Source organism: Megascapheus bottae, chromosome 26 (genome assembly GCF_031878675.1).
Source record: "Megascapheus bottae isolate mThoBot1 chromosome 26, mThoBot2.hap1, whole genome shotgun sequence".
Classification (NCBI taxonomy): Eukaryota; Metazoa; Chordata; class Mammalia; order Rodentia; family Geomyidae; genus Megascapheus; species Megascapheus bottae.
The window spans coordinates 6,000,817-6,018,551 of NC_143534.1; the positions used below are offsets into that span (position 1 = coordinate 6,000,817).

General features: G+C 38.8%; 1 protein-coding gene across 1 annotated transcript; it reads right to left on the minus strand.

Annotated features, from left to right (window-relative positions):
• Nucleotides 1-280: 280 nt before the first annotated feature.
• On the minus strand, nucleotides 281-13,826 carry LOC150045876 (estradiol 17 beta-dehydrogenase 5-like). The gene is made up of 10 exons (XM_090318825.1): nucleotides 13,644-13,826; nucleotides 11,530-11,638; nucleotides 9,278-9,445; nucleotides 8,585-8,701; nucleotides 7,640-7,717; nucleotides 7,086-7,208; nucleotides 4,268-4,377; nucleotides 3,815-3,980; nucleotides 2,384-2,466; nucleotides 281-529 (listed from the first exon to the last, which is right to left on the minus strand). Exons 2-10 carry the CDS (start codon nucleotides 11,611-11,613, stop codon nucleotides 487-489), a joined length of 972 nt encoding a protein of 323 aa, XP_090174951.1. The 5' UTR covers nucleotides 11,614-11,638; nucleotides 13,644-13,826; the 3' UTR covers nucleotides 281-486.
• Nucleotides 13,827-17,735: the final 3,909 nt, after the last annotated feature.

Sequence of the window (17,735 nt, forward strand, 5' to 3'; positions counted from 1 at the left end):
GTCATTGATCATCTTTTCTGTGTGTGCACAACCCTATAGAGCAGACAGAGTCTTTTCTTACTTCTCAGTGAGCTGAAGAAACACAGACTGATGCATCTCTTTTAACTGCCAGTCAGAGATCAAGAATTCCACCTGCTCCTATCCCTTCTCATGGGAACTAAATGATCCCTATCATCTTTAAAACTTTGACCACAGACTTCCAGTAAGGTTGGTGGGGTTTTTTTAATTTTCATTTTAATGAGTCAAAAGGAAACCATGCAGAGACCATACTCAGTAAGAATTTACCCAGAAAGCAACTTTATTTTGTTTCTCACAATGCACAAAAATTTAGTCTTCCCTTCCAAACACACAGGCATAACTCCAGCTAAGCAGGAGATGATGAACAGGGACTGAACTAGTGATAAGAATTCACCCCGTATCTGAAACATCTCCATTATTCATGATAGGCAGATACTTGTGGTAGAAGTCGGGGCAAAAGCCTTCAAGTTAATATTCATCAGAATATGGATAATTAGGGTGATTAGCAATCCTACAATGAGACATAAAAAATACAATACATGCTCAGTGACATATTGGCCAAAACAAATATATTTGAAAATAAATGGTTTAGGACTAATAATTCCAATCCCATTTTCATAATTAATTATTTACTCATTACCTATTAGAAACAATGTACTAGGTTTGATATAGAAATGAAAAGATTGTAATTTAAAAGCCAGATTTCCATGGCTAAGGAGCTTAGTATGTAGTTTGTAGATCTTTATACTGTAAAAGCAACACCAGTATTAAGCTATATATAATTAATATTAAGTAACTAATTAGTATTAAGAATTACTAATTCTCTATGTTATGTCCCTACTCTATATTATATTACTAATTTATTCATTTTCTTTAATTTTATTTTTAAAAATTCTAATTTCCTTTTCCTTTTCTTTTCTTTTGGAGGTGTTGAACTCAGGCACTATCCTGGATATTGTCTCTGAGCTTTGTGACTCAAGGCTAGCAATCTACTACTTGAGCCAGTGCTTCACTTCTGGCATTTTTTAGGTTAATTGGTGATAAAAAGTCTCATAAACTTTACTGCCCAGACTATCTTCAAAAAATATTCCTCAGATCTCAGCCTCATGAGTAGCAAGAGTTAGAGGGGTAAGCCACTGGTACCTAGTTCTAATTTCTTTTTTTTTTTTTAGGGCTATGGGACTTGAACCCAGCCAGGGCACTGTCTCTAAGCTCTTCAGCTCAAGGCTACCACCCTACCCTTGAGCCAAGCCCCACTTCTCATTTTCTAGAGGTTAATTGGAGATAAGAATCTCAGGTCCTTTTATGCCCTGGCTGGCTTTGAACCGTGATCCTTAGATCTCAGCCTCCTGAGTAGCTAGAATTATAGGTGTGAGCCACCACCCCAGGCTCCAATTTCAATTTCTAATAAAAAAAAATCAGTAATGGTAATTATATAAATTTTTGAAATAGCAGTTATATAAAACTTTGGAGAACACATATTTTGCATTATATGCCTCTATTTCATGCATTATCACATGTATCTCTATTAAAATTCCTATTCGAGTTAAAATTAAACTTCCTGTAGGCAGAGGAAATACGTATTCCTTGCCTAACCACACTTATATACTCTTTCCAAGGTTTTATAAGCTAAAAAAATGAAAGAGTAAAGTCTATTATGGCTATAAAATTTTTCCAGCACATTTTTCCTTTGGTTTTTCTCTCTTCCTGAAAATTTCTTAGTCCTCAGCAATGATGTCTCCATGTCAAAAAAAATCAAAAGTAAGTGTTTTGTGGTCTGCCTCTAAAAGCAAATAAGTGATTAGGTTCTAAATGCTTATGCAGTGGAAAGAAATGAAGTGCCTTCAAACCTTTAAAGACATTAAATTAACAGGATTCAGTAAACAATTCCAAAGGAAGTAGATGGAATTTCTGGTACAGAACTAAGATTGATGGGCATGCTTTTAATCTGACCAAGAATTGAGCAGGCTGGGGGAAAGATGATTTAAAATTGATTCTTGGACATATTTAAATAACTGTATTGCCACCATCCATAATGCATATCCATTGGATAGCTGTAGAATATAGCAGACCATACAAAACTCACCACAGAAGTATAGACTTAGCAATGGTAATGGAATATTCCACAGACTGATAAGTACAGAAGCCTGTGTGTTCAAATCTAAGCTGGTGTTGGTTTCACTCACTCTGTTGCTGAATCAGAGAACAGAACTTTGGGGAAAATCTTGGACTACAATCCCAGAAAACCCCTATTTTATGCTAACTGAAACTGGCTTGTTTCACTGTATTAAGTAACTAATCACAACTAGAAAGAACTATTCTCAGAAAATAAATTAAAAGCGATTTATTTGGCAAAGTTACTCACATATCAGATTTAACATATCGAAAATTCCTGTTCAGGCCATCTAGGGTTTTCATGTCCTCTGATGTCAACTGGAATCCAAAGACCTACCACACAGAGAGTGTTTAGTATATTTAGACTATGTGTTTGTCAATGCCAAAAATCCAACTGACATAGCTTGAAAATGACAGAGATAATAAATACTTCAAATACCTAGAAAGTTTCCAGCATAAGAGCAAACATGGAAAAAGACAGAATAGTAACTGACCACAAAATAAAGGCATGAACTATTTGATTAAAATCAAGGGAAGGAACTTTAGTTTATAAAACTATGCCATAAAAAGAATCAACATTCAAGAATATTTGGGGAAAGATGCTTCAACAAATGCATCGGGGTCTGCAAAACAATATTTAGAATATATATTATGGTAGATTGAGTCTAAGAAGGTTCCCCAATAATTTTCATCTCTCAGGCTTTGTTATGTGAGTTTTTGCCTTTTTCCACAGTAGGCAGTAACTATGAGTTCCCCTATTCATAGATATGAGATCTGTCTAGCTTGTAACTTGCATTGGTCACTAAACTGTGTCCAAAACACAGACTTATGAAAAACTAGTGAATGCTGTTGCTTTAAAGCTCTATGGTAACAGTAGCTGGTTGTGCACCTGCTACAAGTAATGTTTCTTCAAGTTTCTTCTACTTGAAAATAAAGAGGGAATCAGCATAAAAGTCAACAAATATATGAATATTAAAAAACACATAAGGTCCTATGCATTTACATATATAAACACAATATGGGAGAATTGTAATGGTGTAACTGCCTGGAGCAACTTACCACAGTCTAACAAAATGAACACCAAAGATGGAACAACTTGAGGCGTCAAGAGGAGTGGGTAGATAAATAAAGAGAGGAATGGTGGGAAACTATAGTAAATATATATGAATCATGAAACTAGGAAAAATCATGGAGCTGAGGGAGATGAGAGAGAATGATGAAAGGGGTAATACATTGATCAAGATGCATTATATTCCTAAATTGACATGATGAATTGAAACCCTTTGTACAAAGGCCTTAAGATAAATTAAAAATAAGCATATAAGTAAATATTAACATGTTATTCACATAGATTATGTAAATTGTACAATATAGAGGGTATAAAAACCAAAATCATAATTGTTTTCAGACTGAAAATAATCTAATTCAGAAAATGAAAAATAAAGTATACCACACATAATTACAGAGTATATTACTGAATTAAGTCTGTAGTCAAGACCTTTGCTTTTAATTCTAATTCTAATTCTTTGTAGCCAGACATCCAGCATTGTGGAGGAAGAGAAATCCTCATGTAGGAAATGCTGGCGGGGGGATGGCAGCGCAGATATGTGGGAGCTTGCAAAGAGGCACACATATTAAAGACAATATGGAGAAGGCCTCATGTGTAGAACTCATTTCTCACCTGCATGTTCTCTTTAATCCGCTTCTCACTGAAACTCTTGGCCAGGACCACAATCCCACGCTGCAACAGGTAGCGAATGGAAATCAAGGCTGCAGTTCGATTGTACTTTTTTGCCATGGCACCAAGAACTGGATCCTCCAAGAGAAATGGGGCTTTCTCATCCACCCTAGAATGAAGGTGGGAAATGCTGAGATCCTCGTTGAGTATTATTTGGTTTGTCAGAGGCTTAAAACATGGATAAGGGTTTCCACTCTAGATGAAAGATTCTCAAATTTGGTCCCCAGACTAGCAACACCAATGCAGTTTGCCATCTTTTGAGATAGGCACATTCCTTCTTCTCCCTGAGCTAGTTCATACAAGTCAGAACACTGAGTACTGGGGGAAAAAACTAAAAGCATTTCATCAACAAATTTCACTGTCTTCATTAGAATAGATTTCCATTGCCCTCATTACCAATGTTTGTATCTCTGAGTTCCCAAAACACCATAAGCAACCAGAACGATGTCCTTGGACTTGCAGAAATCCAGCAGTTTGCTTTGATTCAGGTAAATGTGACATTCTACCTGTAGATAGACAGCATAGAACGGTATCAGATTACAAAAACTCCTCATGTTAATACGAAAACATTGCCCAAAGAATTTGAATTTTTTTAATGTTACATGAAATTTAAATGGAAATGCTGTGACATCAAGAAATGATTCTCAGCCAGACGCGGTGGCTCATGCTTGTAATCCTACCTACTCGGGAGTCTGAGATCTGAGGATCAAGGTTCAAAGCCAGCCGACGCACTAAAGAACTTGAGACTCTTATCTCCAATTAACCTCTAGAATATAGAAAGTGGGACTTGGCTCCAGGGTATGGCAGTAGCCTTGAGCTGAAGAGCTCAAGGACAATGCCCAGGCCGAGTTCAAGCCCCATAACCCACAAAAGAGAAAGAAAGAGAGAGAGAGGGGGGAGAAAGAAAGAAAGAAAGAAAGAAAGAAAGAAAGAAAGAAAGAAAGAAAGAGAGAGAGAGAAAGAAAGAAAGAGAGAGAGAGAGAGAAAGAAAGAGAGAGAGAGAGAAAGAAACAGGGAGAAAGAAACAGAAAAAGAAGGAAGGAAGAAGGAAGGAAGGAAGGAAGGAAGGAAGGAAGGAAGGAAGGAAGGAAGGAAGGAAGGAAGGAAGGAAAGAGAGAGAGAGAAAGAAAGAGAGAGAGAGAGAAAAGAAAAGAAAAGATTCTCGTGAAAAAAAATATTCTCTGCTGCTGTGAGGGGTAAAAATGTAATATTCCATAACCAAGTCTGTGAACTGCTAGGCTAGAGAAGGATGAGTGAACTGAACTTTGGGTAATAAATTGATTCATATAGTAAGAATCTGTCAGCCTCATGACAGCAAGTGAAAAGGCCAAAGGAACAAGTTTGGAGGACATTCTGCAGATGACATTTAAGTAGATTCTTTTACCAAAGTGAATCAAATTTCTTCAGTCAATCAAAACACTTACAGAATTTAAAATCTACAATTGCACAGGTATGTAGAGACAAATAAAATATAGATAACCTTTGCTTATTATAAGTCCTCAGATCACTAATAGTTTAAAATATTAATAAGTTTTATCTTATTTTGTAAGAATAATTTATTTTTAATCAAATTTTATTTATAATAGTGTCATATAGAGTGGCTTGAAATAGAAAATAATTTGTTTCAAATGACAAGGAAATATATAATTTGGGCAAAAAATAGTACATATGCAAATATTATGTGAAAGTTGTCTCTGAAGTATAAATTCTTCTGTAGACAACTATCCCTGCCAAGTAAGTAACAATTCAGTGGTGGAGTTTGGACTCACTTAATTATGTGATAAAATATATGTTTTCACAAAGAATGGAACAGCCTGTAATTTTGATAGGTCTCTGATAGGGTTCAATTTGAGATTAATAACATGCTAAAGACATTTTCTTGCAAGAAAACACATTGAAAACACACACAAAACAATCTTCTTAACTTGAAATTTCCTCAAACATGAAATACAGAGAAATATCTATCAGGACAAGACAATAATAATCTGGTGGATCCAGAATGTCAGACAAAACCTGGCAGCATAACACGAGGAAAAGGTCTAATGACAATTCTAGGCTAAAAGAGCATGAGAACTATGACATTCATTAGGATACTCTTGTATCTCAGCTATAAAAGAAATACATGAGGCATTTGGGTGAAAACAATGAGAAATTTGAAATGGACTAGATGTTAAATGATAGACTATTGATGATGACTTTAGATCTAATAATAGAATGGTATCAATAGAGGATGATACATTCATTCTTCATAGATCTTTATTGACTCTATAAGGATAAATAATCATATCTATAATTTAAAGACCTTTAAGGAAATATATGGGCACAAACACACACATACATGCGCACACACACATACACACCTATCTACATTTCGTAGCATAGCAAATTTTCGATAATTTAGATGTAGAATATAGATGACAAAACATGAAGGTCTAACATTATTCAGTACTTCTAAGGGGTTAAACGTGTTCATAATAAGAGGGAAAATTAAAATTAGAATCACATTAATTTGTTAACATATATATTTGAAAACATCATTATGCGCCAAATAACTAAATTTTTGAGCTAGATTCTCCAAACAATTCCCAAAAAGTAAGTGAGAGCACAGAACTAGGCACAGAAGAGGGATCCTTAAATGCTTCCTTTGTTGGCAGCAAGGGGGGAATGCGAGGCTAAGTTGTGGTCAGGTACGAGTCATATCCATGTTTGCCGGTTTTTCTGAATGCAGATTTTATCCGTCATTACCAGCTTCCTCTCTCTAGCCTGGATGGCTTTCCTAGTATCTTAAGACACAGACACCAGGACAAGAGATTGAGGCATCTAATACCCACACCAAGCCCTTACCCCTAACCTCCACCTTCTGTTCAGTCTATTCTAGATGTTTCAGAGGCCATCCTTCGTGCACACAGTTCCTTCACATCATCTTCAACCTTCTCGTCTCTGGTTATTCTCCAGGAGTGAGGGCCCCTGCTTCCTGAGATCTAATCAGTGGCTCTCTTTCGCCACTTTTGATTCTCGATATTCTTAAATACAGTGCAACGCTGTGGTCTCCTAAACATTTCTCCAAGATTTTACCACACAGCAATCCGATTATCATCTCATCATCTGGATTGCAAGGTCTAGATGAATAAAAGATGAGGACGCAGAGACATCTGACATTAGAACAAGAAAAAGGAGAGGAAGAACAAAAGAAGAGCCATCTGAGAGAGCTCACCTGGTTGCAGACAGGCTTGTACTTGAGCCCTGGCTTGTTCAGGATCTTCTCTAGTTGTCTGCGGTTAAAGTTGGACACCCCGATGGACTTGACCAACCCTGCATCCTTACACTTCTCCAGGGCCTGGAGAGGTAAATGGTTGTGAGAAATTAGTCAGTCAATGAACTTCAAATCAATATATATATGAGGTATAATTGTTAAAAAGAATGTGACCAAAAAGTAAAAATGAAGCTAACTATAATTGATCATAAGGGAAAAAAAACTTAATTGAGAATTAGGAGGAAAAAAATCCTTTTTTCCTCCTTAGGAAATTAGAGACTATTCCATATAGAGGAATAAAGATAAGACTCATCATTCTCCCCTGAGTCTTCTTTAATGCTCTACAATATACCCCAATAATTCACTCCTCTCCCCCTACCAACATGCCTGCAAAAGAACTTTTGTAAAGATTATAAATGTATTTATCCACGGGTTTATATATCTCACTCCCACCTGTGGAACAGTAGTCTGACACACCCCCAATCTCCTCTGTGAATTATATTACAATTACTCACCTCCCAAGTGTCACAGAGATCAACCTCATCCAATACAACCTTCCCATTTTCTTCTACTGGAGCAAAATCTTTGCCTGGCTATAATGGAAACAGTCATTAAACCATCTCATCAAATGCACCTTTCCTCTCAATAGCTACGTATGGTTACCACATACACCAAGAGCTTGGCACTAAATACCCAGCATATACTTGTATTTGCAAAATGTTTTTTATGTGAGGTCCACAGGAATGTTCTCTAAGTATATGTGTTCCATGGAAAACTGTTGGAGATGGTAGTTTCTTCCGGAGAAGGGGACAGGAAGTGTACAGTAAGGGTGAAACTGATTATGAGGCAATATACACATGTGCAGAGATGTGACATTGAAACCCTCCTCCATGCGTAACTAGTATAAGTCAGTTTTTAAGTAACTGTTAAGTAATTGTTTAAAGGAACCAGTGGTCCCATCCATGTGATCTTCCCTGAATGCATGCAGGGTCAGAAGACAGGTGTGTGAATGAAATGTGAGGGAAAAGGAGGAGGGGAGGAGAGGAGGAAGGGAAAAAGGAAAGGATGGAAGGAAGGAAGGGAGAGAGGGAGAAGAGGGGAGGGGAAGGGAGAGGGGGGGAAAAAACATCCAGTAAGAGTGGATTGAATATAAATGATTAAGCCTGGTTCTTTGGATGATTCATTTGGATGCCAATGATGTAGATAATGAGGATCTTGACCCTTGAGCTAGCATTAAGCATGTTTTCCACCAACAGTGTAAAAACATAAAGGTAAGGCACTAATAAGCACAGACAACTTGGTAACCATGGTAATGAACCTCATTTACATAAACCATGAAATTTTTTGGCGAAAACCACTCTCAGTCATCCCAAAACACATAAATTAAGCTTATATAAAGGTATGGAAGTCTGGGTGAGTCAGTCTTGAAATTCATGGTCAGGCTTCAGTTGATGAAATACCTTCATTGGTACAGGGAAGTGAATAATATAGAGATCCACGTAGTCCAGCTGAAGTTTCTTCAGTGACGCTTCCAAGCAGGGTCGAACCAGCTCGGCTCTAAGGCAAGTGCTAGGCAGCTGAAGAAATTGAAGAGTGTAATTATGTAACGTGGACACACGAACCAAATGGGTTGTTTTCCTTCACCTCATGCAGCTGAAAGTTCATCAGCTGTTTAGAACTGCTTTCAACCACAATGACCCCAGAGTGAATTACTAATGGACAAAAGGCTGAGACTGGAGGTAAAACTCAAGTGCTGAAACATCAGAGTTGAGTGAAAAAGCCAGGAGAGTATACAAGACCCTGAATTTAAACCCCACACTCATTTAAAAAAGAAAGAAAGAAAAGAAGGAAGGAAGGCAGGCAGGCAGGCAGGCAGGCAGGCAGGCAGGCAGGCAGGCAGGCAGGCAGGAAGGAAGGAAGGAAGGAAGGAAGGAAGGAAGGAAGGAAGGAAGGAAGGGGGGTTTGCATTAACATTTATAAATTTAAATTATAGCAATATTCTATCATCTTCCTCTTTTAATACTGGATGTTCTAAGTGAACATAATGAGGAAAACATAGAATAACAAGTATAACTGATTAATATTGATCCCATCATACAAATAGCCTTTCAATGCCTCACATTTCTTCAATGTACATGCCACATGTATAATACCTTTGAAGTGTAGAATATATCCTCCCTCTTCACAGTGCCATCTGCAATCTTGCTTCTAATGGCCTGTCCTACCTCCTCTTCATTTCTGTACATAAAAGCCGAATCAATATGGCGAAACCCAGCATCGATGGCTAATTTGGTGGCCTCTGTAGCCTGACTCTTAGGAACCTAGAGGAATAACCAACAATAGTGTTTAGAGTTCTGATTGAGTTCATTCAGAAACAACCCATGGCCTTCACAAAATCTAAATCTTTTTCGTGCCTTTGGTTAGTTCCTATTTAATAAGAGTTAAGTATTCCAGGAGCCTCTTCAGTCTCAAACATTCGATCATTAATGACTAGCATTCAGGGTTCTCTGAGAATCAGTTTAAGGTCAGTCCAAGGTCCAACTCACAGAAGTCAGAAGATAACGATGATAGTTATATAAGGCTATGCAGGAAAATTAACCAAGGAAAATGTGCAAAGGATGGGATATAGACGAAATAGGATCCAAACTTGTCTGAGTCTTTCCCCAGTGAGGCCATAGAGAACACAGCAGTTATCCACGGGTTGTGTTTAGAGAATATATGAATTCACTTAGTCATAGAAGTGGTTTAGAAACTAAATTTCTAATCTCTCATCGGGGGGCATCATTATATCCCCTGTACTAGCACATCCAAAATTCCATCCTCCTGAAGAAAACAGGTATAAATAAATACCATTTGTACATGCAGTTCAGAAAAAAAAATCCCCATCTTTATTTATATGAAATAGTGAAAATGTAAAGTTCCTAGGTATCAGCAAGAATATAGTTTGAAAGCTGGCACTTAAACAGGTAGCAATATCCTCGTTACCTCTTTTCTCCAACCCTTTCTACGTGCATGACAGTAAAAATATACACAAAAAGAAGATTTATGCATCATATGCAGAAGTCCTCAATCAGGTGTCAGCCCTTAAACCAACATACCTTATTTTAGGGAAATTACAATTACAGTGAAATGTAAAACTATTGTTTTTTTCTATAAAAATATGAATAAAGGGATGAAGTTCTATTTCTTTTTTCACAGTAAAGACAATAAGTGAGATTCTGACTCTTATAGTCCTCTCCTGTGAGGAGATCTGAGCTTCTTAGTTGTAAAGGCACTGACCAAGATTATAACTTTCATAAGATCCTTGAGCCTTTTCTGCTCTTCAGGCCACTTTGTCCTACAAAGTAGCCAAGCCCTGTCATGGATTTGAAATGAATTCCCCATGTACAACCATCAGGAACTAAGATGTCCAAGTGGGCTCACCAATATTGAGCAGCATCATACTGAGGGACCTATCTATAGAACTTGATTTTCTACCTTAGTTATCATTAAGATTGCTGTGATAAGCACTAGGGTACAGAGATATATCTTAATTCTGCTGACTACATATCTTTAGATATATACCCACAAGTGGTACAGCTATATCAAGTTATAGTTCATATGTTTACTTTTTTGAGCCACTTCCACAGTTTAATATAAAAGATTATGTATTAAAATTCCCACTTCAAGCTTTCTGCTGCTTAATTGGAGATAAGAGTCGAATGGACAGCCTGGCCTATAAAGCCAGGCTGGCTTCAAACCACAATCCTCAGATCTTAGCCTCCTGAGTAGCTAGAATGATAGGCATGAGCCAGCGGTGCCTGGTTCATTCATTATTTCTATTTGTTTCTTTTATAATAGCCATTTTAACTGGGAGTAAAATACCAACTCATTTGAAGTTTTGATACAGAACACATAACATACAGCCATAATCACCAAATTAACATTTTACATTTTCAAGACGTACACAGAGACCAAGAGAATGTCATATATTTCCCAGAATGAACACACAAAATTCACAAGAGAATGGAGAAAATACACCTTCTTTAACAAATCATTATGGTAAAAAGGGTCTCATACACCTATGCCACATCCATAGGCCTCAGAATTGAGTGATATGTCCCTGTTAAGGAAGCAGGAGTTAGTGAAGACCAGATGGCTTTGCCTAAGCACAGTAGACATATCTGTTTCAGATCGAAACAGAAGGAAATGTCAATGTCCAGAAAAATCAGTAAGTGAGCACATAAGCAAATTCTGAATGACAAGAACAGTCTTTCTCCTTCCTGTACAAAGGATTTCTCTAGCAGAGGGCAGTAGAACCACATGAGAGCCACGGGAACACTACAAGACTCGATAAATCCTTCTGCTCCCACTCATTCTTGATGACTGTCCTTAGAACTCCCAGACCAGATTCCCCAGAAATTACCTCATCAGGTGCATAAGTGCCAAAGCCCAGTACAGGAATGAAGTGACCATCGTTTAATTTCATACATTCGCATTTGGAATTCATTGTGGATTTCTATTTCTTCCTCCACCTTCAAAGAAAAATGAGCAAATTAAAGTTACCCACCCAACTCAATCTAGTGTATAAAAATGAAACACCTGATTAATTATTAACCCATTGCGTGCAAGAGTGAAGAGATGGAAACAGTTCTGAACATGTTCAAAGAAAACTGCAAAGTCATCGTACAATGAGGAAGCGTACCACACCCATATTAATTGATAAACTATTCATCATAGCCAAGTTATGAGAAAAAACCCAGATGACCTGCAATAAGAAAAACCCAGATGACCTGTGCGTGTCTGTGTGTGTGTGTGTGTGTGTGTGTGTGTGTGTGTGTGTGTGTGTGTGTGTTATCCACCTGTTGGGAAGCTGTCATTTGCAGGGAAATAGATGGGCTTGGATTGGAAAATAATTATGTTGAATGAAGTAAGTCAAGTTTGAAAAGACAAAAGGCATGCTTTATTTTATATGGGGAAGGTAAATCTAAATTATAAATATGGTAAAACACACACAGGGTCATATGCATTTTTTTGCCAGTCCTGGGCTTGAACTCAGGGCCTACACACTGTCCCTGAGGCCTTTTGTGCTCAAGGCTAGTGCTCTGTCACAGGAGCCACAGCACCACTTCCAACCTTTTCTGAGTCTGTCCTTGCCTAAGCTGGCTTCCAAAAGCACATTCTCGGATCTCAGCTTCCCGAGTAGCTGGGATTACAGCCTAAGCCTCCCACATCTGGCTTTTGACTCTACTGCTAATGGGGCTCCATCTGAAAGAATTATGTCATCTCATCTATTGGGGAGCCAACATTGGGTGAACTGAGGGAGCTTTGAGGCTGAGATCTGCTTGGCACACCTTCCATCCACCATTCAGACTATCCCAGAATCCCAGAAGGAGCAGCACCTGGGGCTCCGTCCCCCACAGCCTTTCCCTGCATGTGTTTGTTTCCTATAGAGGCAGAAGTGTCTATGTGTTCCATGACTGTGTCCTGTGTGTGTGTGGTCTGCCACGAGATCTCTTTCTTTATTACAAATTATTGGATCTCACAAAGCTGCATCATCTGTTATTGCCTGTCATCTCTGTGCATACTCTGAAGCATATTATGGTGGCAGTTCTATCAGCATGTGGACCTCACAGTCAAAATTCATGGTGAAATTGTCCAGATAGAGGTAAGGTAGAGTATTTAGCCTCTGTCCTCAGTTCTGGCTTGTTAAGGAGATCTCAGATTAACATTAATCTCATCCTCAAATATTTATGTCCTTTATCTATTCTAGGTGAAAGTCCACAAATTTCATTTGTTATCTCAGAACAGCCCAAGGACAACTCCTATTTTCTCAGCCCCTGAATCTCCAGAGGAGCCCAGAAATTAGAACTTCTGCTTCACCATAAACATCTAAATTGGTGAGGTGCTGAAAGTAATGTGTTAATTAGAGTAACTGAGTCTTTCCACAGTGTATGCAGAGAATAAGACATCACATTGCCTCCTATGAACAGACACAAATATTTCCCAATTAATTGTTTTAAAGAAAATTAATGAATTTCGGGGCCATATTCAATCTTTGCTGTTAACAAAGTAAAGACGGCTGCTAGCCAAGGAAAGCTTGAACATCTAAAGGAAGGCATGAGCTTCCCTCAGCTGAGCTGCCAGGCGGGAGTGGTTCCACTCTCCAGACCACCATGTCTGCAGTCAACTAGCTCCACCTCACTTTCCTTCATTATAAATGTAAATTTAAAATGATAGAATTGTCAAAAGCCTTCCTTGGGGATTTTTAGAAGACTATAGGAGATACTTTGTGAATCTGAACATTTTTTCTTATTCCATGCCAGGTATGGTTACACATACTCTTAATCCCAGTACTCAGGAAGCAGAGACAAAATTATCATGAGTTTGAGTCTAGACTGAGCTACATAGCAAGTTCCAAGCCAGTCTATATTGAGAATCAGAAAACAAATATTCTAACTATTCATGAATGGAAGATAGAAATACAACCGTATCCTTAAAACCTTAAATAATTGTGTTTACTTTTTAACTTTTGTCTACCTTGTTTTGAATATCCTACATTCATGACACTATCATTTTTGCCTTTGCTCTTTCTTCTCTGACTACAATGACAAAAGGAAAGCAGGGGGTTGGGGGGGAGAAAAAATGGAAAGAATCATAACATTAAAAAAAAGTGAGGTAAAATGGCCAAAAAAATAAGAAAACATAAAAATGCAAATGAAAAAGGTAGAAAAAGGGGGGTATTCTTCAGTTTGTTTTTTTGGGGAGGGGGAAACGGGATAGAAAACTTGTGTCTCCACTAAATTCGGGATCCAAACACTTCAAAAAGTCTTTTTCTCTTGCGATTGGCTTTGCGGTTCTTCTGATCAGTTTGCTTGATTGGGCAGAAAAGAAAAGCAGTGGCGTCACCAGCAGCTTTCCCAGAACTGCGCCCGCCCAGGGGGAGGAACTTCCGCTGGTGTGGGGCCGACTTCCGGCTATGCTGCCTCTGGGACTGAATGATGGCGCTGCCAGCACCACGTCTCAGGCTCCCGTTGGCTTGGCGGGGTCTTTGCCAGCAGTCAAGATGGCGCTGCTGTCGGCGGGCGGGGAGGGGAATCCTTCCCAACGCCGTTCCTGGAGCAGACGTGGAAACTTCTCCACGGAGGTACTCACAAATTGCTGGGTTTTCTAGTTCCGTGAAGCTGGCAGGTCCGTGCACAGCCTGGTGACGGCTCTGGGCTCGCGCAGGCGCTGTGGGCTCTGTCTGCACCCGGCAGCTCTGTGCTGCCAACAAGCGCTGTCTGCATTTCAGGTTTGAGAGGGAGGCTTTGCCTCTGGGCGGCTCCCAGCGGTGGCCAAGCTCCTAGCAGTGGCGTCTCCCAGCAGCTGTGGCAGCTGCAGGCTGTCTTCTTGCTCTGGTTTCCTGCCTTTCTCCTCTCTGACTGATATCTCTGTGGTGCTAACGCTTACTTAGGATGGATCTTTGGATCTGAACTCTCCCGAGGATGCTGGCACTGGGATCTTGGCAACAGCTCAGAAAGACTCCCCTGAACCGCCACCAATTCCCCCCCCCCATCTCCCCTGATTTATTTTAGAAAACGTCCTTTTTACTGCAGCAACAGAAAAACTACTCAAAATGAGTGCACATTTTTGTAGAGATGTTCCTGAATGTTAACAGATATTGAAAGCACTGTGCTTAATTTTTATTATTTTTTTCTTCTTTCATTGCTATCATTAAGTAGTTTTACAAAGAAGTTGCTTGCTTTTTCTTTGCCAGTCTTGGGCTTGAGCTCAGGGCCTGGGCACTGTCTTTGGACATTCTCAAGGCTAGTGCTCTTCCACTTGAGCCACAGCACCACTTCTGGCTTTTTCTGCTTATGTACTACTGCATAGAACAGAAGGCTTTGTGCATGCTAGGCAAGCACTCTACCACTAGGCCATGCTTCTGGCCCAAGAAGTTGCTATCTTAAAAAACAGTCCAAGAATATAATATCCACTTAGATAATTTGTCTTTTAATACAAAAAGATTTTGAAAATATATTTTTTATTTTATTTATTTATTTTGCTGGTCTTAGGGCTTGAATTCAGCCTGGGCACTGTCCCTCATCTTCTTTGTATCTCTGTTTTGGTTTTTGTTTTGTTATTCAATACATAGAACTTCATTTGCCACTGTCAGTAACATTTCAATAAACATGGCAGAAGAAAAGTATTATCAGTATTTTGTATAATATCTTAGAATAAATTATTATAAGCCAATTCAATGTACAAAGCTTTGAAACATGTTTACAGTTTTAAAACATATTGATTTAATACTGTCCACAGGCACTTCCCTTTTTTTTTTTGGTTGGGCCTTGGGATTGAACTCTGGACCTAGGCCCTGTCCCTGACCTCTCCAGCTCAAGGCAACCGCCCAACCCTTACACCACAGCCCCACTTCCCATTTTCTAGTGGTTAATTGCAGATAGGAATCTCATGGACTTTAGTGCTGGGGCTGGCTTTGAACCAAGATCCTCAGATCTCAATCTTGGATAGCTAGGATTACAGGCATGAGCCACTATGGCCAGCCAAGCATTCCCTTTATGAGCACCTTTCTCCAGGCATGTAGTTTAACATGAAGTTGTGACATATTTCTTTTCTGTTTTGCAGTGAATTGCTAGCATAGTGTTTATTTCTTTTATATGTTTTTTATTGGCCTTCAGAGAAGATAGGACATAAAAGCACATCGATAGTAGTACTTCTATTTTTTTTAAATGCTCACTTTCAGGAAATATTCATGCTGATTGATTCCATGCTCTTTACTCATTGGTTTATATTATGAGATTAGGAATAAAACTAAATCTCCAGGAAAGACTCATATTGTTTTATGAGATGAGTGTGTTTCTGACATTTCCCAGTGGAGATGGTGGCTGAATTGTGCAATAGGTACCCATGTTGCAAATATTATCAGCAGAGATAATCACAGTGTGAAATGTTTTGTTTGGAGATTGAAAGTTACTTGCTCTGCAATAAAACATCTTGGGGATTCTGTGGCCCTGAAATCATGACATTCATAACCTTCAACCACTTTATTCCCATAGGAACACCCCTCTGTCCACTACAACTCTTAGGAGTACTGAAAAATGGTAGAGCCTGGTGGGGGGAGGCCAGCTATGCCAAAGCAACTCTTTTTTCAAAAACTTATTTTATTTTATTTTTAGTTTATTGTTGAGGTGATGTACAGAGGGGTCACAGTTATATTCATCAGGTAGTAGGTACATGACTTCTTCAACATTGTTACCTCTTCCCATGTTTTTCTCCCACTTTCCCTCCCTCAACCCACTCCCACGCATCTTGTTTTCCCTTACCTAAAACAAACATATATACCACATAGCAGGTACCAAAGTCAGATACAGTAACAACATGATTTGCTTTTCTTTTTTGCTCATGTCTAGTGCTCTACCACTTTAGCCACAGCACCACTTTTAGCTCTTTCTGAGTAGTGTATTGGAGAAAAGGCTTCAAACCATGATCCTCAGATATCAGCCTCCTGAATATATATCTAGGATTACAGGCATAAGTCACTGGTGCCCAGCCTGAAAAGTCTTTTCAATAATTTAAGACCACAATTTAACAGCCTGGGGATATTTTGTGTTTGATATTTGAATGTAATGTGTGTACCACAAATAAAAAGGATCAAATTTCACAGATTCAAATTTATTTTTAAAGCAAAATAAAATGATGAATGTGGAGTTGAAATTCAGATAGATTTGGTCGATTAACTTTCTTTGGTTTCTTTTCCCATTGAAGTCCAGTAGGGACTTGAAAATACAGAAAAGACCTAGCTCTTGAATTCAATATCTTGAATGAAATATGTGGAAAGTTCCCTAGTTAACAAAAATCTGATATTATTTCTAAAACAGAAGTGTGTTTATTTCCTTTCTGTAAATTGTTTCCTAGTAAATCTTCCAAATTGGTTTTCCTCTTCAATTTCTGGCTTGTTATTCACAGAGACCTTATTCCATAGTTTCCTGGAGCTCTGAGCTTGAGCTTATTTGCAGGGTTCCTAAGACCTGTAGGCCCTTTCCAATATGTATCTCACCTTCTGGGCTAAGAACTGTGAATTAAAAAGCAGTATAATTTCTTATTCCTCAAAGGCTGTTAAGAAGCTAGGGACTGGTGGCTAATGCCAGTAATCTTAGATACTCAGGAGGCTGAAAACTGAGGATTGCAGTTCAAGGTCAGCCCAGGCAGAAAAGTCCCTATGAGACTTTTATCATCAATTAATCACCAGAAAGCTGGAAATGGAGCTGTGGCTGAAAGTGGTAGAGCACTAGCCTTGCATGAAAGAAATCAGGGACATCACTCAGGTCTTGAGTTCAAGCCCCACAAATGATAAAGGGAGATGGGGCATAAAGAACACTGCTGATATTTTTTGGCCAGTCCCAGGCCTTCAGCTCAGGGTCTGAGCACTGGCCTTGGGCTTTCTCAAGGTAAAGCTCCACCACTTGAGTCACAGCACCATTTCCAGCTTTTTCTATGTGTGTAGTACCAAGGAATAGATCCTAAGTCTTCATGCATGCTAGGCAAGCACTCTACCACTTGGCCAAACTCTCAGCCCCTGATAAATACGTTCTAATGGCAATTCCATAGCAATTGAAATAAGTTGGTACT